This window comes from Sorex araneus, chromosome 6 (assembly GCF_027595985.1).
Source record: "Sorex araneus isolate mSorAra2 chromosome 6, mSorAra2.pri, whole genome shotgun sequence".
Taxonomy (NCBI): domain Eukaryota; kingdom Metazoa; phylum Chordata; class Mammalia; order Eulipotyphla; family Soricidae; genus Sorex; species Sorex araneus.
Genome location: NC_073307.1, coordinates 95,174,633 through 95,197,247, shown reverse-complemented (window position 1 = coordinate 95,197,247; position 22,615 = coordinate 95,174,633). Strand labels below are relative to the sequence as shown.

Sequence of the window (22,615 nt, the reverse complement as noted above, 5' to 3'; positions counted from 1 at the left end):
TGGCTCCAGCCCCAACCCCACTGTTAACCCCGGGGATGCCGGCCCTGCTGGTCCTGTCCCGTCTCAGCCACTCCGGGGTCTGCGGGGGCCCCTCCATGGTGTCTGCTCCCTCACCGGCACCGGTTCCCACAAACCAGAGCTGCCCGCTCAGGGGTGCGAGCCCGGCCCTCGCTGAGGGCGCCACCCCACATTCAGCCAAGGTGCCAGGGACGCCAAGCTCCTCTCACAGGGCCATGGGGGTGAGGGCAGGCAGCCCCTCAGCTGGGCAGTCTGGGTCCAACCCTCGGTGACCCCAAGAGCTCTGGGGAAGGAGCACAGGATCCTGCCCCCCACCAGGGCGGAGCTATACCCACCTGCTCGGTCCAGATCTCCGCACAGTGGTCACCTGCCCTCACACGCTCACACCCACCCACACCTGCTCTCACACTCATACCCTCCCTCACACACTCACACCCTCCCTCACACACACACCCTCCCTCACACACTCACCCGCCCTCACACACTCACACCCTCCCTCACACTCACACCCGCCCCTCACACACTCACACCAGCCCTCACACACCCGCCCTCACACTCACACACTCACCTGCCCTTACACTCACACCCCTGCCCTTAACCACTCACACCCCTGCCCCTTACTCGCCCATACACACACGTGCCACCTATCCCATACACACAACTGGCCCTTACATTCGCCTCCACCCCTGCCCCTTCCCCATTCACCCGTACACACCCCTGCCCCTTCCTGTCACGCCGCCCCATCCCAAACCAGCACATCGGCACCCGCGGCCGGAGGGACGTCACCCCCAAGAGCCGCCAGAAGATGCTGCAACGCGGACCCCACACAAGGGCCAGGGCCCGGCATTCAGGTCTGAGTTAACATCTTTATTCTCTCAACAAAAGGGCTGGTGCTCGTCCCAGACAGCGGCCCAGGGCCCTGTGGCCCGGCTCCCGCCCGCCCGGAGCCCCCTCCCAGCCACAGCCTGTGGGGACACGCAGGGGCGGGCACACGTGGGCAGGGGGGCAGCGGCAGGGCGGGTCAGACGCTCTCCCTGTGCAGAAACCCGCCACGCACGCCCACGTCCTCGCCCCGGGCACAGCCCGCTCTGCCACGTGGGGGACGGGCCCGACTTCCTGTGCCGGGTCCCGGGAGGCCCAAGGCGCAGCCCCCCACGTGCCCAGGGCTCCGGGCTGGGCACAGTCACCCTGGAACAAACTGCGCGTGTGCTGGTCTGGTCAGTCCACGGCCACGGTCAGTGGCAACGAGGACGGCTGGAAGGAGGGGGAGGGGCAGCCACGGGAAGGAAGAGGGGGGGGGGGCGGGGCCGAGGGAGGACCCAGCCAGCTGGGTGTGTGCCCGCCGGGCCTGAAGCCCCCCAGCCCCCCGGGCAGTGACGCGCCCAGCAGGTGCCGGGAGGCCTCTCCCACCCCGGCTCCGGCCCCACGGCCACACGGGGACAGGGCAGGGGCAGGTGGGGAGGGGGATTCCAGTCCGGGCCTCGTGGAGGAACCCCCGAGCCCCCGCACGGAGGTGCCGGCAAGCATGACCCTGAGCAGGCCCACGGGGAGCCCCACCTCGCTGCTCCCCCAGCCTCGGATAGGAGACGGCTGCGCTCGGCCTCTGCGGCCGGGGACGGGCAGGGGTGTGTGTGGGGGGCGGGGGCGCACCTCCTTCCTCAGCTCACAGCCCGACAGGCTGAGACAGGCAGGCAGACGAGGCCGGTGGGGCGAGCTGAGGGGGAGGGGTGCGGGGGGGCTGCAGGGGGCCGTGAAAGGGACTGGGGGGAGCCAGGCCCAGGCCCTGGCCCGCTGCACCCCTGCACCTCGCACGTGCAACCTCCCTCTCCCGGCCTCTCTCCCACGAGGGGCAGCCAAGGACGGCGGGTAATAGATAATAAAAAGAATAAAAACTAAGGGCCCATATATACAAAACTGTGAGGGGAGGCGGGGAGAGGCGGGACGGTCAGCCCTCGGGAAGCGGGCCCCTCCTCAGCTTATAAATTACAGTCCCCCGGAAACGGGGTGGGGCGCGCATCTCCCGGGCGAGCAGGGACGCGGGCCCACCTGCTGGAGTGACGGCGGGGCCCGAGGACCCCGGGGCGGGTGGGCTGCGGGACTCTAGCAGCCGCCGGCAGGCGTGACGCAGGCCCCCTGGGACTTCACCTTGTGGCGCTGGCCCCCGCGGCGCCGGCCCCCGCTGCCGGGCTTGGGCTGAAAGACAAGAACAGGCGTGAGCTGGAGTGGCCGCTGGACACGGGACCTCGCCGGGCAGTAGGGGGGCGGGGAGAAGCCAGAGGCATCACAGGCCCCAGCAGCCCCGGGGAGCAGGCGGGAGGGAATGACAGACAGGGCAGGGGGCAGGAGAGCCCCAGGGGACCCTAAGGAGGCCACGCGGCCCTCAGGAGGGGGCAGGGCGGCCGCTGAGCCCACACCCCTCCTTCCAGCCTTCTGCCTTCGGCTCTTTCTCTAGTTCACTGGAACCAAACGGGGCGGGGCTGAGGCAGCACTGAGGGCAGGTGTGCAGGAAGCTGCTTCCCGGGGCGGGACTGTGGCAGGCTCGGGCTCCGCCCCTCACACCCCAGAGGGTCCCTGAGCCCTGCCAGGGAGTGACCCCTGAGTCGGGAGAGAGCCCTGAGCATCGCCGCAAACACAGACACCCCAGATGGTGACCAATGACTCGAGCTGGTGAGAACCGGGGCCCCAGAGTCCACAGAACTGCGGGAGGGACGTGGCCAGGGCCAGGTGCGGGCACCCTCCCCTCAGGCCGGGCCCGGCTCACCTGCGGCTGGAGGCTGCCGGGCGCCGACGGCTGGGCAGCTCCGAGCGAGCTTGCATCTTCTCCAGGCGGGGGCACCCCTCCTGCCAGCCCTCCGGAGGGGCCCCCCTCTTCTCGTTTAGTCAGGGGACCCTTTTTTGTCGACTGCATCTTGATCTGCTGAGGCTTGGAGTTCATCGGGGAGTTGTTGGTGGTCTGCAGGAGCTGCAGGGCCAAGGGGCAGGGCTGAGGGGGGCTGCCGGGGGTGGGGTGGGGCGGGGGGGGTGTCTTCCGCCGGGGATCTGTGGGGTTCTGCCCCTGCGCCCCGCCCCGCCCCCACGCTCGGGCCTCCCCCGCCGCCTGCCTTGGTGATGGTGCCCACGGCCTTCGTGCGGCCTTCCCGGAACACCAGCCGCTGGTCGATGTGCAGGTACTCGGGGGTCTTGATGAAGCGGAAGTGCACGGAGGCCTTGTCCCCGGTGCGCAGGCAGTCCTTGTCCATGCTGAGGATGGTGGCCGTCTGCCGGATACTCCCGCAGTGTACTGCCAGGGGGGCCGGCATCAGGTGGGCGGTGGCCTCGGCCACCACAGGTGGGGGACACACAAGCGGGTTCGAGCAGCACCCCCCACCAAGTGCTCCTGCCCTGGGCCAAGCTCCCGTGGGCTCGCTCTGTGCCCCTCTCAGCGGCCCCCGCACCCCGGCACCGCGCACCTCTGGGTACAAGAAAGGGCAGGGCCGGGGCCCCTAGGCACAGATCTGGACAGACAAACTCACAGACAGGCCCCCCGGGCATAGACAGTCTCACAGACGGGCCCCCGGGCACAGACAGACTCACAGACGGGCCCCTGGGCACAGACAGACTCACAGACAGATCTCTGGGCATAGACAGACTCACAGACAGGGCCCCGGGTAGACAGACTCACAGACAAACAGACCCCTGGGCACAGACAGACTTCCAGACAGAGCCCCGGCCACAGACAGACTCACAGACAGGCCCCTGGGCACAGACAGATTCACAGATAGGCCCCTGGGTAGACAGACTCCCAGACAGACCCCTGGGCACAGACAGACTCACAGACAGGCCCCCGGGTAGACAGACTCCCAGACAGACCCCCGGGCACAGACAGACTCACAGACAGGCCCCTGGGCAGACAGATTCACAGACAGGCCTCCGGGTAGACAGACTCCCAGACAGACCCCCGGGCACAGACAGACTCACAGACAGGCCCCTGGGCACAGACAGATTCACAGACAGGCCCCCGGGTAGACAGACTCCCAGACAGACAGACTCCCAGACAGAGCCCCGGGCACAGGCGGGGTGGGGAGCGGGCGAGGGGACTGGCATGCCGCCAGCCCGGCACACCTACCCATGGCCTGGTAGCGGGGGCTGATGGTGGTGGGGTGATGGAGGACAAGAATCTCGGCCTCAAACTCCCAGGACGCCTGGGGGTTCAGGCGCGGGGACACCATGACCATCCCCTTCCGGATGGACGAGCGCTTGATCTGGAAGACAGAGAGGCGCAGGGCTCAGGGGGGCGGCTCCCGGGGGAGGGGTGAAGGGGGAGGGGTGAGGGCCCACAGGGGAGGGCCCGGCCGCGCTCACCTTCTTCAGCGCGAAGGAGGCCGTCTGGCCCCCGCGCACCTCCTTCACGGGCATGCGCTTGCGGTGGATGGACTTGACGGCAATGGACAGGAAGTTGCCCAGGGGGTCCGGGCCCAGCAGCAGCGTGTCGTTCAGCTTGATCAGGCCCCGCAGGGTAGTCCCCGACACCACGGTGCCCACGCCCTGCGGAGACGCCCTGGCTGGTGAGGCGCATCCGGGCCGACCGCCCCGCCAGAGCCCCCCCGCCCCCTGCCCCCTCGGGCCTCACCGGCACCGAGTAAGTGTCGTCGATCTGGAACTCGGCCGGCTCCTCCTCCCGGCAGCTCGTGCGCGGTGACAGCAGGTTGAGGAACATCTTGAGCAGGTCCAGGTTCTCGCCGGTGACGTTGGAGATCTGGAAGATCGGGCACATCCTAAGCGGGGAGGGGGGCGAAGAGACAGGAAGGAAGCGCTCAGGGGCGCTGGGACCCGCCTCTCCAGGCTTGCCCGGGCACCTTCTCTCACTTGGGGATTGATTTGGGGCTTGGCGCCACACCCGGCGGTGCTCAGGGATCCTCCTGACAGGCTTGGGGGGACCATATGGGGTGCTGGGGGTCGAACCCGGGTCAGCCGTGGGCCAGGCAGATGCTCTACCCTATTCCCAACATGCTGTGGTTTCAAAGATTAAAATCTGAGGGGCTGGAGAGATAGGCCAGTGGGTAAGGTGACGGCCCTGCACATGGACCGAGTTCAATCCCCGGCACCCCAAATAGTCCCCCGAACACCCCAGGAACAACCCCGGAACACAGTGCCCGGAGTCAGCCCTCGCACCGCTGGGTGTGGCCACCAAACAGAAGCCATGAAATTCTGAGGGGCCAGCGGGCCGAGGTCCCACGCCTGGGGATAACACAGCCACTGAGGCTGCCCGCCCTGTGCTCGCCCAGGGCGGGAGGGGGCCTCGCAAGCTCCAGGGGACACGCAGTCCAGGGGCCGCACGCTGTCCAGCCTGCCGTGACCTCCCCCAGCGCAGGTGCTCCACTGAGCAGATTCCTGGGCAGCGCAGGCCAGAGCCAACACCAACAGGCATCTGTCCTCAGGGCGACACGGGGCTAAGGCGCCAGCACGGGTGTGCGGCGAGAGCTTTGGAGAAGTGACAGCACGTTTCTGCGGGACAGCTGTCTGGAGGCTGCGCGCCTGCCCCCCCAGCCCCGGGGAAGGGGGTGCCACAGCCAGCTCCCGGGCGGGCCTTTCGGGCCAGGGGCACCAGAGTGTCCCAGGCTACGGGGCCTGCTGGCCGGGCCTGGCCTCTCTGACCCCACCCCTCGAGGGACAGGCGGGCGCTGGCTGCAGCCCGGCCGGAAGTACCTCTCGGAGCTGAAGTTGGAGGCGGTGACGATGACGTCGTCCTTGCTCTGCACCAGCACCGGGATCTTCCTGCAGCCCGGGGACTTCAGCAGACGCTGCAGCAGCTTCAGAGTTTCTGGGGGGACAGCATGGGGTCAGGGGTGGCGCCCGGGGAGGCTCGGGTCTGAACCGGCCCAGGTGTGGCCTCAGGGGGGCCAGAAGGAAGAGGCTTGTCCCAGAGAACAAACTCACCAGCTGGGGGGGTCTCAGACCCTGCAGAGGCCCTTGGGGCCCTTCCACAGACACCCCCTCTTCCCCCCTCCCGTGTCATGGCCCGTGGAAGGTCAGACCCTCAGTCCAGATGCTGCCCGTTAAGGGCCAGCACGGTGGCAACACAGCGGTTCTGGCGCTTGCCTTGCGTGCGGCCAGCACAACCCCCTGAGCCCTGCCGGGTGTGGCCGAAAACTCAAAACCAGGCAAGAACCTACTGCCACTTAGAGCCAAGCTTAGAGGGGGCCCCGCTGCTCCCCGGGGACACCGGGAAGGCCGTGGGCGCTGAAGGTCCTGCGTTTGCGGGCAGGAGCCGAGAGCAGGGCGTGATTCTGCACTCAGGCCCAGCGCCCAGGCGCGCACGGGCCCTGCCGCGGCCTCGGCGTCACTCACCCTGCAGGATGTTGGCGGGGCACATGTCAATCTTGGTGACCACCACAAACACGGGCACGTTGAGCGCCAGCGCCAAGCCCAGGTGCTCCTTGGTCATCCCCACAATGCCAGCGTTGCTGCCGACCTGCCAGCAGAGAGAGCGGGCATCAGAAGCAGACACGGGCAGCGCCGCCGAGCGGGCACCGGGGCCCGCTGGAACCGGTCACGGGCGCAGGGTCCAGGCAGGCACCGGGCGGCTGGGCACGGGGAACCTCTCCTTCCTCACAGGGGCCGGCGAGGCAGAGACTGGGGACAGTGGAAGACGAGCCCAGACCGTGGAGAAAAACAACCGCTGGCAGTTCCTGAACCGGACTCAGGGTCGCAGACCCGGGCCCCGGGTGCCCTCTGTGAGACAGAGGTTAAGAGCCTCCCCCTTAGAGGGGCACCCGGGGCAGAGATGCCCTAGCCTGGGCTGGAGACACAGTACAGGGGACAAGGCACTTGCTGTGCATGTGGCGGCTCAGGCTCAAGTCCTTGCCACCACATATGGGCCCCTGAGCACTGGACATGAGTAAGCCCTGAGTGCGACTGGGTGTGGCCCCCAAGCCCTCAGCCCCCCGAGAAAAGAAGTGTCACAGTGCTGGTGAGAGAGATGGCTCAGTCCCCCAGCACCCCCCAAGGTGCCCCAGGCTGGCCAGGAACGACTCCCGAGTGCAGAGCCAGGAGAGGGCCCTGAGCACCGGCCAGGTGTAGCTCCAAAACCAAAATAAATAAATAAAACGTGGAGTGCAGCGGCGCCAGCAGGTGAACCCGTGCCCGCGGGGTGCGTGCAGCAGCCGCCTGACGGTGCCTTCCGGCTTCCTGACACTCCAAAGCTGCTGCAGCGCCTCTGGCCAAAGCCCAGCACATCAGGGCCAAGTTTTTGGGAAATTAAAGCGGCCAAAAGTCAGGTATGCGGGAGCCACACCCACAAACCACTTCCAGCTCAGCCATATAAGCTCATTCACCAGCCTTGCTTCAGAGGCACATAAGAGATCAAAGCTGCAATAAATCTTGGGCCCACACAAGGTGGAGAAGACCAGAGTCAGTCAGAAGCGGGCGGATCGGTCCGGTCCCACCCGAGCAGGGCCCCCGGCAGCCGCCAAGCCAAATTCTGCCGCGCCCCAGGCCGGGCTCCACCTTCTCGGGATGGGCCTCGAGAAAGGATCTGCTGAGAATGTGAGCATGTGACTGAACTCTCAGGCCTTCTCGTGGTGGGTGGGCTACTCTGCCCACTTCCCCGTACCCCGGAAGCACTGCCAGTCACCCCATGAGCCAACTCCAGGGCCGCCCTGTCGGCTCCTCCGCTGGCCTTACTCCACAGACCCATAAATAAACCTCGAGAAGATGAAAAGCCGTGGTCAGCCTCAGGCCAGCGCAAGGCTGGACAGGCCGGGGGAGCCCGAGGGGCAGTGCAGCCAGACAGCCTCCTGCTTCCACACCCCCAGACTGTCGCCATATCCCTGGCTGGCCCCCACCGTCTCGGGACGGACCTGACCAGGATAGAATCTGCTGAATATTGGGGCTGGAGCGATAGCACAACGGGTAGGGCGTTTGCCTTGCACGCGGTTGACCTGGGTTCGAATCCCAGCTTCCCATATGGTCCCCTGAGCACCACCAGGAGTAATTCCTGAGTGCAGAGCCAGGAGTAACCCCTGTGCATAGCCGGGTGTGACCCAAAAAGCAAAAACAAAACAAAACAAAAAAAGAATCTGCTGAATATTTAGGTATGTGGGTTTGGGGACCGAAAGCCAATTTTGTGGCTTCCTGGGGGCTGGAATGAGCCACCGCCCCCCACCTCCCTGGACTTCCAGAAGCCTCGGCAGTCTCGTCCACCCAGCTAACAAGCTACTCCAGCCTTACCGTCCCGAGAGCAGTACTAAACACAAAGACCTCTTAGCACCCGGACTGCAGAAAGAGCCTGCCACGGAGGCAGGCCGGGAGGGGTGGAGGTGGCGGGAGGGAGACGGGGACAGTGGTGGCGGAGGGACGGGTGTCGGCTCACTGTGTGACCGAGACCGGGTCACAAACAGCTCTGTAAGGCTCGATCTCTGATATTCAAGAACAAGTAAATAAGCAAAATAAAAAATAAATAAACACAACGTCACAGTGGATGGCAAAGACTGCCCGCGCCACTGGCGTGAACCAGGCGCCGGGCAATGCCAGGTGTCGGTGCCCCTGCAAGTCCTTGCCCAACGAGACACTTGGCGGCCAGGGCAGAGGGCGAACAAAGCAGGCCCACACACAGGTGCGCCCACGGAAGGAGGAAAGGCGCTGACTGGGACCCCGGCCAAGACGCTTTTAAAGGGAAATGCCACGGCGGACATGGCAGGCTGCCACCAAAATGGCGACGGGGCCACTTCTAAAAAGCTGCGAGACACACGGGCGGGGCCGGGGAGAGGACAGGGCAAGGTGCGCGCCTGGCACACAGCTGACCGGGCTTCCATCCCTGGCACCCCCCAGCCCCCCACAGCACCGTCGGGAACGATCCCTGAGCAGAGCCAGGAGAAAGCCCTGAGCACTGCCGAGTGGCCCCAATCGCCAGGCTCCCGAGAGAACACACGCGGGGACATCGGAGAGAGACAAATACTTAGAGGCCGGCCCTGGGGCGACAGGGAGGGCTTGGCTGTCATCCTGGCTTCACTAATGGGGAGAGAGGGAGAGACGGGGGTGAAGGGGGAGGGAGAAAGGGAGGGAGAGAGAGGGAGATGGAAAGACGAAGGGAGCGGGAAACAGAGAGAGGGAGACGGAGAGGAGAGGGAGAGGGAGGGGGGGGAGAGAGGGAGAGAGAGGGAGAGAAAGAGGGGGAGAGAGGGAGAGGGAGAGAAAGAGAGGGAGAGAGAGGGAGAGAGGGGGAGAGAGGGAGAGGGAGAGAGGGAGAGAGAGAGGGGGGAGAGAGAGGGAGAGGGAGAGAGGGAGAGAGAGGGAGAGGGAGAGAGAGGGAGAGAGGGAGAGGGAGAGAGAGAGGGGGAGAGAGAGGGAGAGGGAGAGAGGGAGAGAGAGAGAGGGAGGGAGAGAGGGGGAGAGAGGGACAGGAGGAGAAACCGGGAGAGCGAGCGTTCTCTCCTTCAGGAGCTGTAACTGGGGGGGAGTGGCCCCTTCCACAAATACACGCTCCTTTCAAACGCTCCAACCAGTGCCCCCAAGTCCCCGCACAGAGACACCCCTCGGGACCCTGGGCGGTGCCTCCCCAGCACCCCTTGTGCTCTTCCTCCACCCTCAGACTGTCGGGGCACACAGACGGCAGGCGGGCCGGGCCGATGGGCAGCCCTGGGAGAAACACAGGAAACCGGAACCCCAGGCCGGCTCCCGAGAAGCCGAGCCCGCAGGAAGGGAGCCCTGGCTGGGGGCCTCTGGGGCCGTTTTCCTCCTGGGCCTCGCGAACGCCACTGACCACCGAATCGAAGCAGAGAACGCCACGGCCTACCCACAAAGGACCCGAGGCGCCCGCACAGGCCAGTGACGTTCCCACGAGGTCGCCGGATTCAGGCAAGTCACACTCAGAGACACAGGCTGGGTCCCCCTGTCTGCAAGGGCCCCCCAACCCCGCTTTCCTGCTTCCTCCCATGCCCCCGCGCTTGCCTGTCAGCTTCTGCGTCCTGCCACACCACCCTCTGCCCTCCCGGCCGCAGAAGAGCCTGGCTAAGCGCGAGGGTCTGCTTTGAAAGTTTTTAAAATATTTCCCAGGACAATAATGAAAATTTCACTCCTCTCTTCATAAGCTGTTAATATTTGGGCTGTGGTGTAGAGTGAGATGATAACCTTTTGCTTGGGGTAAAGGCATTTAATAAGACTTGGCATTGCTGACGAGCTCCACTTTCCAAACTGGCTTCTAGTGAGAGGGGATGGGGGTGACAGGCACGCAGAGGTGTGGCAGAGCCACGTGTCCGAGCCCCCAGACCCAGAAGGGGGAGCATGAGATACAAACCATGACGACTAAACTTAAAAATGTACCTGCCAAGGGGCTGGAGCGATAGCACAGCGGGGAGGGCGTTTGCCTTGCACGCGGCCGACCCAGGTTCAAATCCCAACATCCCATATGGTCCCCTGAGCACTGCCAGGAGTAATTCCTGAGTGCAGAGCCAGTAGTAACCCCTGTGCATCGCCAGGTATGACCCAAAAAGCAAAAAAAAAAAAGTACCTGCCAAGGGGGCCAGAGAGATAGGACAGTGGCTAGGGCGTTTGCCTCGCACACGGCAGACCCAGGTTCAATCCCCGGAATTGAGAACGGCCCCCCAAGCTCCCCAGGAGTGACCCCCGAGACAGCCGGGTGTGAGCGACAAACAAGGTGCCTGCTGAGGAGTCAGGCTGGAGGGAGGGAAAGGGGACACTGGTGGGACTGGTGTTGGGACACTGCATGGGGCCCTAATGAAAAGGATTTAGGGGCTGGAGCGATAGCACAGCGGGGAGGGCGTTTGCCTTGCACGCGGCTGACCTGGGTTCGAATCCCAGCATCCCATAGGGTCCCCTGAGCACCGCCAGGGGTAATTCCTGAGTGCAGAGCCAGGAGTCACCCCTGTGCATCGCCGGGTGTGACCCAAAAAGAAAAAAAAAGAAAAGAAAGAAAGAAAAGGATTTAAAGAGCAAAAACTGTGTGAACAGGGCGTCCTCCTGGCCAGGAGCACACGGAGTCCTCACTGGCACCCGGGGTGTGGCCCTGGTGGCCCCCAGCATCTCTGAACGGAGGCCGGGACCCCTGGGCCTAGGATGGGCGGGGTGGCCCTCGGGCCCCTAAGGCTGCTGGAGAGCCACCCCAGCGGGGCCGGGGCCAGGGGCGCCCCCGAGTGCCAGCAGGAGTGGACCTGAGACAGATGTCCGCTCCCTGGCTGCCCAGGGGCCCGGGGAGCGAGCCCAGACTCTTTTCCTAGCACCACACGGTGCCCCGGGGCACCGGGAACAAACTGCAAAGAGCTGGGAACGCCCCGAACATGGGAGCAGACCCAGGCCCCGGGGGCCACGTCAGTCTCCAGCAGCCCCTGCCCCGCCCCCGAGGAGCCCACTCCCCAGAGGAAAGCGCTCTGAAGGTACCGGGCCCCGAACACGAGGGACGCCCACAGACGGCACCCGGGCGGGCAGGGCCCGGCCCTCACCATGAGCATGCAGAAGTCGGGCAGGTGGCCCGTCATGCCGAACACGGTGGTCTTCAGGTACTTCTCGTGGCCGGCCAGGTCGATGAAGGTGATGACCTTGGTGGACTTCTCGCAGATCTTCGTCCACTCCAGGCTGCCGCCATGGCTGTCGGGCTTGTTGACCACGTTGCCCTCGCTGTCAAAGCCCAGGATGTCGTTGCCCACGCTGCTCGTGCGGCCCGACTCGATCTCATGCTTGTGGCGGAAGAGCTTCTGGCGGGCGAAGCCGCGGCCGTTGTCCAGCTCCCCGTGCGTCAGGACCCCCAGGAGTGTGCTCTTGCCGGCGTCCACGTTGCCCACCACGGCCACCCTGTGCGGACGGGAACGCGTGCGCGTGGCCGTGAGGACGCGGGCGCATGGAGGGGCCCCGGGACCATCTGTCTGGCTTCCTGTCCCGGAGGGGCGCGCCGCGGACGGCCCCAGTGGTGCCCAGCGAGGGGAGGAGGGACTGGGGGAGTGGGAACCCCCAACGGCTTTCTGCTGGACCCCTGGCTGAGAGCGGCACCCGATGCTCCCTCCAGCCCCGCTTTCTCGCCTCACGGCCCCGCAGTATCAGGGGGCCCCGCTCGCTCTCGGGGGTGAGCCCTGCGGCCGGGGGGCACTCATGCCATGGGCAGGGCAGGCGGGCAAGGGGTGAAGTCCACGCGCCGCGCTCAGGGGCTCCCGCAGGAATCCCTGAGGCCGAGACCCCCCAGCCCTGCCCCCGGGACTCTCCTCCTCACCTGACCTCCAGGAAGTCATTGTCGCCCACTCGCTTCCGGACCAGGTAGTCGCGCACGCGGCCCCCGGCTTCTTGCCGGTCCCGCAGGAGGATGACGTCGGCCTCGATCTGCTCGGCCATGCTCTTCACCGTGGCGTAGGAGGCCTCCATGTCGGCTTCGCTCAGCCCGTACTCAGTCCCATCTGGTGACAAAGCCCGGACGTCAGCCCACCAGCTGTGCGCCCCTGCCAAGGTGCCACTGCGGGCAGCACCCACCTCTCTGCACACACCGATCCCCGGACAACTGTGCATGGCCCCTCCTTACTCCTCCTACGACAATCACCAGGCGCCGCGTGGGCCTTCAACACGGGGCCCCAGGAAGCCCCCAGCCTCGGCGACAGACAGCAGGGAGCTCACACACTGCGGGCGGCAAAGGAGTAGGGCAGGGAGCACGGCTGGTGCCAGCGGGGCACACTGGAGCAGGGTGGCAGACGGGGGGCGGGGGCAGCAGACAGGGGGTGGCAGATGGGGGGGGGGTGGCGGCTGGTCAGATGGGGCAGGGAGCAGACAGACAGCAGACACGACAGAACACATCCAGGACCCATGGTGAGAAGCCCTGGGGGCGAGAGGTGGGGCAGTTGGGAGCTCGGATAACCCCATGGGTTAGAAAGATCTGCGGGGGGGGGGGGGGGCACAGTGCAGCGGGGAGGGCGTTTGCCTTGCACGCAGCCAACCTGGGTTTGATTCCCAGCATCCCATAGGGTTCCCCGAGCACCACCAGGAGTAACTCCTGAGTGCAGAGCCAGGAGTAAGCTTTGAGCATCCCTGGGTGTGACCCAAAAAATGGAAAAAGAAAAAGAAAGAAAACGCCAGTTTTTTGGGAGGCGGGATCAAAGGCGCAGCTGAGCAGGAAACCCGAGACCTGGAAGCGATTCCCCTAATCCAGGCCAGAGCTGGCCAGAAGGGCGGCAGAGGGCCCTGGGGGCCTGGCATGGGGTGGCTCCAGGCGAGGAGCTGGGAAGAGTCTGAATGCAGGATGAGGAGGGGAGCCGGGGCGGGGGGCACCCCCAGACTCCCCACTCCTCCAGGGCGCCGCCTCCCGGCCAAGGTCACTGTCCCCGGCCAGGCCCCACCTCCTCTCTCTCAAACCCCCCAGTCCCGCAGCTCCCACCCCCCAAACAACTCCAAGGATGGGAAGCAGAGCAAACCCAGCCCCTCTCGCACTGCCATCTCCCACCCCCTGGACTTGCCCCCGACAGCGCCCCCTTGAGGGAAGCAGCTCCCGCCCCACCGGGCCCAACTCCCCCTGCTCCCCAGGCACCCCAAAAGTCTCCCAGTCTCCCAGGTGGCCTGCGGAACTCTGCCCCGTCCCCCAGGGTCCAGCCCCAGGTCACTGTCAAAACCACAGAAACCTCCTCCCCGGCTTCCCAGTGCGCCCGGATCTCTGTCAGCTGCCTGGAGCGTCCCCCCCCAACACAGACACGCAGCCCCCACCCGCCCGGGCCCCCTCTAGGCCCAGGCTGCAGTCGGGGGGCAGAGTGTGCCCTCCGAACGCATGAGGCCTGGCTTTAATTCCTGGGGCAACAGAAAAGAAAAATTAATTGTTTTTAAAAAACCAGCAACAGCGTGGAAACCAAGAGCATTAGTGAAACAGTTCGGTCCTCATGGCAGCCCTGGGCTGGGGTGACGAGACCCCGAGCGCTCGGAACAGGTGCCGCGCACGGGGCTCCCGAGTCCCCACCCGGAGCCCTTTCCTTGAGCGGGGGCAGGGGCAAGCGCTCCTCTTTATTTCTTAAATGGTTTCTGGGCCACAACAGGTGGTGCTCCGAGCTCACTCCCAGCTCTGTGCTCAGGGAGCCCTTCTGGTCGACAGAGTGTAAGGCAAGCACCCTCCCCCCTGAACTAGGGCTCTGGCCCCGAGGGTCCCTCCTGAGGCCTGAGGCCCTGCCCCTGTCTCCATTTCACCCCAGGGGGACCGCACTGCCCCCCTCTGGGAAGTCAGCTGCCTGCGCGCCCTCCTCCCCTCCTCCCCCCACCTCCCCGACTTGCTCACAGCCCTTCTCCGAGCTGACGGACCCTGGGCCCTGCCAGGGCTTCCCGGGCCTTCAGTCGCTGTCCCCCACACTCTGCCAGGGGCACTGGCCCATGAAGCCATCAGTCCCTCCCTGAGCCCACGACTGCCTGGGGCTAGGGAGGCCTGTCACCCCTACCGGCGCATCTGAGGACAAGGACGGGATGTCGAGCACTCTGGGGGCCCCAGCAGAGCCTCGTCTCTTTATTTGCGTTTTGGGGGGAGGGTAGCTCTCCTCATCTCAGTGGGGTTAAAAGTGGGGCGAGGGGCTGGAGCAATAGCATAGCAGGTAGGGTGTTTGCCTTGCACTCGGCTGACCCGGGTTCGATTCCCAGCATCCCATAGGGTCCCCTGAGTACTCTGCCTGAGTGCAGAGCCAGGAGGAACCCCTGTGCATTGCTAGGTGTGACCCCAAAAGAAATAAAATAAAATAAAATAAAATAAAGTGGGGCGAGGAAACGGTCCGACCGTCACATCATTTCCTGCAATGCCTTCAGGTCCTGTTCCAAGCCAGGAGGCAGCTGCCCATGTCACCTGCCCCGGTCTCCCACGTAACCCTCGCTGTGGAGTGGACACGGAGAAAGGAGCAGAACAGCTCAGTGGCTCGCACCCTCACGGGGTCCGTCCCGCCTGCCCTCCAAGCCCCCTTCCTGCCACTAACGCCAAGGCTCCCGGGGGGTGGGGACTTGGCTGGACATTCAAAACCTCGAAGGACCTGGACGCTGCCTCCCTGTCCGCCTTCCCCTCCAGACACTCCCGCTTCTGCACCCCCAAATACGCCACCCAGGCCGCAGGCCCTCGCGCGTGGGCCTTTCTCTGCCACACCACGGCCTCTGTTCACCTGGAAAACGGCCATCCATCCTTCAGAATCCACACGAGGGCACAACCCCCTCAGGGCCTTTGCCCCTCACACCAATCAACGGGACCACACCCCTCCCTTGCCCCTTGTGGGCCCCTTCAGGGTGGCCCCTGTTAACAATTCTTAGCTCATAAAAAAATATGATCAGTCTCCACACAATGCCAAGTGCTCACCGCAATGACCCAGGGGAGGGCGTCAACGGTCAGCCCCACCCGAGGACCCGGGAGGTGCAGGGACTCAGCAGTGCCCGGCTCTGTGGCCGGGGCTAGCAGCTAGCCTGCTTTTAAGTGATCAATGCCAGGGGCCGAGGCGGCGGGCAGGGCATGCGCCTTGCATGTGGCCAACTCAGCCTTGACCCCTGTCCTCCAGATGGTCCCCTGAGCCCCGCCGGGAGTGATCCCTAAACACAGAACCAGACATAAGCCCCGAGCACCACCGGGTGTGGCCCAAACCCCAACCAAAAAGATCCATTCTGGGGCCTGGGATTACCGCCCAGCCAGCAGGGCGCTTGCCTCACGCGCGGCCGAGCTGGGTCCCATCCCTGGCACCGCACACAGTCCCCCGAGTCCAGCCGGGAGTGATCCCCGAGCCAGGAGGAGCCAAGCTGGGTGTGGCCCCGAAGACAGACAGACAGACAGAAGACAGGCTTTGGGGCCAGAGTGATGGCATAGCCAATAGGGTGCGGCTGGCCCGGGTTCAATCCCTGACACCCCATATGGCTCAGGCCCCACCAGGAGTGATCCCTGACCTCTGAGTGAGGAGTAAGCCCCGCGTGCGGCTGAGTACCGCCCAAAAGCAAAAGGAAAAACAAGCTGCCTTGAGGACGTGGAGGGGATGGGCCTAGCCCCCCTCCCAGCACACCTGCACGGGGGAGGCTGAGTCTGATCCCTGGCGCCAGCCCCCACCCTCAAAAACAGAAAGGTATGGGGCCGGCACAAGAGGCGCGTAGGGGCCTTGCCTTGCATTGAGCGGACCCAGGTTCAATCTCCGGCACCACATATGGTCCCCCGACCACTGCCAGGAGGGACCCGAAGCAACACTGGGTGCGCCCCCTACCCCTCATACACACACACAAAAAAAAAACCTTAAAGAGGACATTTCTTTTGTACTACTTAATATGTTTTACTATCTGTCTTATACGCACTGAGTCAGGGAGGCGATGGAGGTCACTACGCCCATTTCGCAGATGAAGGGAGTGATAAACAGAGGGGAAGCGCACCAACAGGAAGTGGGTGAAGCGGTCCACGGGAGGCCTCGCGTGCTCAACTCGTCTAGCGAGTTAGGATTTCCTTCTGCTGCTCAAGAATTCCGGCAGGAAGGAGTCACTCGGAACCTAGTGTCGCCCGGTGGGTGAGGAGGCGGCCCGGGCCGGGGTGTGGGAGTGTTAGTGTTTATGGCTTCTCCGACGATGCCGTAGCAGGGTTAATTGGCGGCTGACTTGCCAAGGCATGATGAAGTTCATTAAAAAAAAAAAAATACAGCCAACCAACCCAAGGGCTGGAGTGACAGTAGAGCGGGGAGGGTGTCTGCCTGGCACTCGGCCAACTGGGGTTCAATCCCCGGCACCTTCTACCTTCTACCCTGAGTACCGCCAAGAGGGATCTTCGAGCACAGAGCCAAGAGTAAGCCCTGAGCACTGCCACCTATGGCCCCAAAACAAAAAAACCAAGGCAAGTGTGTGTGGGGGTGGTGGGGGGGCAGGTTCTTAAAAATATTGGTTTAAAAATAAACAAGTTAGGAACACTTGTTAAAACTGATCAATGGGGCTGGAGTGATAGCACAGCGGGTAGGGCGTTTGCCTTGCACGCGGCCGACCCGGGTTCGATTCCCAGCATCCCATAGAGTCCCCTGAGCACGGCCAGGAGTAATTCCTGAGTGCAGAGCCAGAAGTGACCCCTGAGCATCGCTGGGTGTGACCCAAAAAGCAAAAACAAAACAAAACAAAAAACTGATCGAGAGGTAGGTGCTGAAATTCCAGTGTGACCTGGTGGCCACTGCTCCTGGTCTTCAGCAGGCCAGACAGGCCGAGGGGCCACAGTGGGGCTCGCCCTGTCCTGCCCTTCCTATCTCTGTAGCTCTGGGCAGTGCCTGACTCCTTCCCAGCCGCTATCTCCTGGAGCACGCCTTCTTCCAGCCGATAAGGGCCTGGAAGGTGGAGAGGCGACAGCAGATGGGAAGGGCAGATAGGAGGAAACCCTTCAGAGCCGACCACAACAGTGAATCAAGTGACACCCTTCCTTATCAACCTTTTGTCACTCCCGCAGCTCTCCCGTATTTTTTGCCACTGAGACTATTTGTGTCTATGTGTTTCTGGTGTGAGACTAGACTCGCAGTATCCAGCGCTCTGCTACAGTGTCAAGTGCTGCGGTAGGGTGAGGTGCGGTCAATTGCCAGCACCCCCCATGGCCCCTTAAGCACTGCCAGGAGAGATCCCTGAGCACAGAGCCAGGACTTAGCCCTGAGAAAAAAGGTATCAAGTATCAAGTCCTGAGAAGATACTTACTAGATATGTGTCAAAGAGTTAAAGGTTCTTGACATTTCTTTGCTGAAACTCAAAACTACAAAAGAATGATTGATTACCAGCCTTACAAAGGCGACATTCAGCAGAAAGAGCCACTTCTTCAAAATGATGCATCGAAGCCCACCCAGACTTCCTGCGACGATGACAAGGACAAATTCTGGGACAGAAGCAATTGACAAGCCCGCTGGCCTTCTGGCAAAAGCAGTGTCAGAGGGAGGTGAGGGCCACGCCGCAGGCGGGACGCCGAGGGACTGTGCTGGGACTGACCAGGAGTGGAAAGTTCAAGTTCTAAGCTGGATTGTGTCAGCACGCCTCACTGTGACAATGAAGCCAGCAGGCTGGAAGGACAAGGGCCAGTCCCTTCCAGATGGGGACACGCCTATGTGGCCGAGGGGATCTCCCAAGGGAGGAAGAGGCCCTCTGTGGCCACAGCTCTCCACACTGACTGGTCAGCGTGGCCTGGGCAGAGTGGCCAGGCTGGAGACGGCCTCTGGGCATCCTCTTACTGGCCTCCAGGCGACGGCCCGAGGCTTTCTGCTAAGCGGGAGACGGGAATCAGGGGGTTGGAAGCCAGGTGGGAAAGAGATGGGGACGACCGAGGGCCTGCCGGAGTCAGCTTCTTTCAGGATCCGGCTGGGACTTGCTCGGTGACATGTCCCAGTTCTGGGCCTCACTTCCCTTTATGCAATCGGGGCAGTGGGGGTAGAAAGGAAGCTTCGGAGAAACGGCCAGGGACGCTGGGAAGGCTCACAACGGGAGGGGGGGGGTATGTGTGTGTGTGTGTGTGTGTGTGTATGTGTCTTTGTACTTTTCCCCAGACAGCTTTGCAGACACAGCTCTGCAGCTGTGTGTGTGAGAGACACAGCTCCACAGCCACGTGTATATGTGTGTGTGAGACTTTGTACTTTTCCCCAGACAGCTCTGCAGACACAGCTCTGCGGCTGTGTGTGTGTGTGTGTGTGTGTGTGTGTGAGAGAGAGAGAGAGAGAGAGAGAGAGAGAGAGAGAGAGAGAGAGAGAGAGAGAGAGAGAGACTTTATACTTTTCCCCAGCTTTTTTTTTTTTTGCTTTTTGGGTCACACCCGGCGATGCACAGGGTTACTCCTGGCTCTGCACTCAGGAATTACTCCTGGCGGTGCTCGGGGGACCCTATGGGATGCTGGGAATCGAACCCAGGTTGGTCGAGTGCAAGGCAAACATCCTAACTGCTATGCTATTGTTCCAGCTTCCCCCCCGCCCCCCAGCCCCCGGCAGCTCTTTGGACACAGCTCCCCGTCCGTGTGTGTGTGTGTGTGTGTGTGTGTGTGTGTGTGTGTGTGTGTGAGAGAGAGACTCTATACTTTTCCCCAGAGAGCTCTTTGGACATAGCTCCACAGCCGTGTGTGTGTGTGCGTGTGTGTGTGTATGTGTGAGAGAGAGAGACTATACTTTTCCCTAGACAGCTCTGCGGACACAGCTCTGTGGCCGCTCAAACGTGTGGACACGAGAAGTCGGGGAGGGAGGGGCAAGGCGCTCGGAACGCAAGTGCAGAAATAAAGTGAAAGGAAAACGGCTCACCTGATCCCTGCCCAATGACATATATGGTCTCTCCGCAGCCCTCGTCCATCCTCTCCCACATCTGCCGCAGCAGGCTGTCATACTGCTCTGACGAAGGGCTCACTAGAACCAGCTAGAAGAGAAACCGACACCTTAGGACGACTCCGGGAAGAGCGCCACAGCCAAGGCGCCTCCGCGCGGGACAGCGGCCCCGGCTGGACCCGCCGTCCTACTCTCAACAGCTACCCAGCGCCTGAGCCCTCCAGCCCACCAGGACTGACCTGGCCAAGTGCAAGTGTCCGAGAAGCAACAGCGCGCTGCAGGGGACGCGGGGGACAGGGATGGGACGTGCCTGCCTCCTGCAGCTTCCCTCAGGCGCGGGGAGAAACTGAGGTAGGGCTCCCCCTCCTCCCGAGCTCACATCTGGACACAGCAGGTCGGTGATCTCACCGCCCCAGAGCACCGGTGCCCACAATAACAGCCTCAGAATTGACAGTGACACTAACTGCGGCAGCTCATCTTCCTGGCTGGACAAACCCCCCCGACACGCCAAGATAGGGCGCAACATCACCCTCTTGCAAACTTCTGCCACTGACATTACAGCATTAACTGCATCTCTGGCCAGAATCCATCCCTAACCAAGCGGTGTGACCCTGGGCAAAGAAACTTGCCAGGGTCTCAGTCTTCCAATCTACAAAAATGGACAGGTCAGCGCTGTGTAGACGTCAAGAGCTACTACGTCAAACATCTGTCTGAGGCTACAGCTCACCAAGGGGGCGTCACACTTCTCTTGCTCCCAAGGAAAGCCACGGAGGGAGCCAGCCACCACAGTTCATGAACCGCTTCTCCCCTGGCGGTGCTCCTGTGGAAGCCCCCATGCTGAACCGGGCAAGTGGATTCACCTCCAGCGGCAAATCCGTTTCTCAGCACTCTCTCTCTTCAACCCATGCCCGCTGGCCCAGCACACGCGTCTTTCCAGAACCATCGATACTGACAGAGAGCTTTCGGATTTGAAAGCAGCGGGGATCCCCTCCGACTGCAGGCAGGAAGTAACAAGTGCTGGAGCACTAGATCACCTGGCCAGGACGTGGCTGGCTGGGAACCACCCTGCAAGGTGCCACCGTGCCTGCAGGTTCCTTCAGCACCTTGCCCGGGTCCTGCTGTCCAGCTGGTCTGCCATGGGTTCCAGCGCAGGTCTGACAGTTTCCTGGGCTGACTCATCTGAGACTGTCCCTGTAACCTGGGCGCCGGCGAGGGCGCCTGCATCCTATCCTGCCCATTGCCTCCCGCTTCCCCTGGCCATCTGCACCCTGCCATTAGCGGGACCTCTCCCGGCTGCTGTGACAAACAGGAGTGCGGCTGGTCCTCTTAAGTGCTCTTAAAGGGAGACCAGAGGGAGCAGAGCAGCTGACATCACAGGACGAGGGGGAGAAGAGGGGGGTGGTGGCTTCACTGCAGGGCAACTTCACTCCAGCTGGGGCCAGATTCCACGGGCTTATGCCGCTGTGGCCTGTGAAAAGTCACGGCGCTGTCTGTCCAGAGTGTGGGCTCGGGATGCCCAACAGAGGCGCGCGGGAGGGTGGCAGCCCGGGCGCCTCTCCCGGGGCAGCTGTTGACGCCGCAGCAGCCCGGGTGAACGCTCAGGTTCACAGCGCGCTCGGGTGAGTTTCCCGGCGCTCCAGAATCCACGCACTCCTCGGGGCAGCGAGGGCATGGGCTTCACAGGGAGGAGGGGGATGCCGCCAGGGACCCCCCCCCCCCCAGGCTCCGAAACTTTGCCAAGGTCACTGAGCCTTCCGCGGCGGGCGCCCGAGCCGGCCTCCTCTCCGGGGCAAGCACCTGCTCCAGGTGCGGGCTCGGCCACCCAGCAGGTGGGGCGGCCCCGGGCCTCACCCGCCTTCCGGGCCTCCCCGCCGCCCCCTCCCGCCCCCCATTCGCCCGCGGGCCGGTTCCGCTCCCGGGTGGGTCAGAACCCATCTCTCTCGGTTGGGTCCCGGGTGGCCCCGCGGGCAGCAGCTCCCCGCCCTCCCGGGCAACTCGACTTTCTGTTTCCTTTCCCGACGCCGGGCAAGAAGCGCGCGCCCGCCGCCCCCCCGCCCCCCACAACCACAGGCCCCGCGCTCCGCCCGCCCCGTCCAGCCCCCCGCGCCCCCCGCATCCACGTGGCGGAGCCCGGGGGGTCGGGACCCCGCGCGCGGGGAGGCCGGGAGGGCCGGCGCGGCCGGGGGCTGCCCGCCGGGCCCGCGCGCGCCGTCGCCCCGGAGACGCCCCCGCCCCGCCCGCAGCCGCCGCCCGCCGCCCGCCGCCCGCGCCGCCCGCTGCCCCCTCGGCGCCGCCGCCGCCCGCGCCCGGGCCTACCTTGCTGGTGAGGTCCAGCTCCGGCTCGCCGTTGAGCGCCTCGCCGTCCTCGCTGCAGTCCGAGTCGAAGCCGCCGCCGTGGAGGCGGGCGGCGGCCGCCGCGGCCCGGGCCGCCCCCGGGGAGCTGGGTTCGGGAGCGAACATCGAGGCCGGGACCGGCGCGTCCATCGGGGAGCGACACCGCTCCGCCGCCATCTTTAATAACTTAGGCTAATTCCGAGCCGGCCTCCCCCCCCGCCCGGAGCGCTCATCTGCATAATATATGCGCGGTCCCGCCCCCGCCCAGCTCGGGCCCGGGGGGCGCCGCTGCCCCCGCGCCAATCGCGGCGCGGAGCTCCGGCAGTCTCATGAATAATTAACGAGGCCCAACCCTCCCCCAAACAACAAATGTCTGGGGCCCGTCACGCGTCCGGCTCGCCGCTCGGGAGGGGGCAGCACCGGGTCCACTCTACCTGCCTCGGAGCCTCCGCGTCAACGGGAACCGAGCCGGAGTGTGACTGACGCAGCCACCGTCCAATGAGCAGAGGGAGGCGGCATGCACCCGCCCTGTGTCCCTCGCTCCGCCTGTGTCCAGAGGCGGCGCTTAGCTTGCACATTAGCTCTGCAAAACAATCGTCGGGAGAGCCTCGGGCTGATGGACTGGGGCGAAGTCCAATCTCGTCGCCGGAGCTGTCCCGCGCCGCGGCGGCGTCGCCCCGATAGTAAACGAGGCAAGGCGCCTCCCACTCGATATTGTGACTCCGGGCAGTCACTGGCTGCGAGACCGAGGCCCCACGTGCTGGCAGTCTCCAGACTGTTTCAATAGTAGGATCGATGCCTGGAATACTAGAGCAGCCAGAGCGAGGCAATTAGCAAAAAGCTGACCTTAGGTCGGACTCCCCATTCACTGCTCCGCGGCCAGGGCGATTGCATCAACAGAAAAAGAGACTGCCAACGAAAATAAAAGCCAATCGGACCTGCGAAGATGAGATCTAGGGCTGTTAAAATAATTATGGAGGATTGTTTTTTATTATGGGCATTTTTATGGATGATTTCTTTCCTCTTTACCCTGTGTCTTCTATTATAGAATGCGCCTTTTC

General features: G+C 63.8%; 1 protein-coding gene across 1 annotated transcript; it reads right to left on the bottom strand.

Annotated features, from left to right (window-relative positions):
• Positions 1 to 864: 864 nt before the first annotated feature.
• On the bottom strand, positions 865 to 21,960 carry GTPBP1 (GTP binding protein 1). The gene is made up of 12 exons (XM_055141137.1): positions 21,537 to 21,960; positions 19,200 to 19,311; positions 12,215 to 12,395; positions 11,454 to 11,802; positions 6,346 to 6,469; positions 5,704 to 5,818; positions 4,628 to 4,772; positions 4,360 to 4,542; positions 4,124 to 4,259; positions 3,120 to 3,298; positions 2,780 to 2,980; positions 865 to 2,211 (listed from the first exon to the last, which is right to left on the bottom strand). Exons 1-12 carry the CDS (start codon positions 21,729 to 21,731, stop codon positions 2,119 to 2,121), a joined length of 2,013 nt encoding a protein of 670 aa, XP_054997112.1. The 5' UTR covers positions 21,732 to 21,960; the 3' UTR covers positions 865 to 2,118.
• Positions 21,961 to 22,615: the final 655 nt, after the last annotated feature.

What these genes read in the sequence shown, in the direction of transcription:
- GTPBP1 (XM_055141137.1), bottom strand. Translation starts at nt 21,731, where the DNA reads ATGGCGGCGGAGCGGTGTCGCTCCCCGATGGACGCGCCGGTCCCGGCC. An exon ending in AATGACTTCCTGGAGGTCAG is followed by an intron (nt 11,803 to 12,214) that starts GTGAGGAGGAGA and finishes CCGTCCGCACAG; the next exon opens with GGTGGCCGTGGTGGGCAACG. An exon ending in CCGTGGGCACCATCACCAAG is followed by an intron (nt 2,981 to 3,119) that starts GCAGGCGGCGGG and finishes TTGGCCCTGCAG; the next exon opens with CTCCTGCAGACCACCAACAA.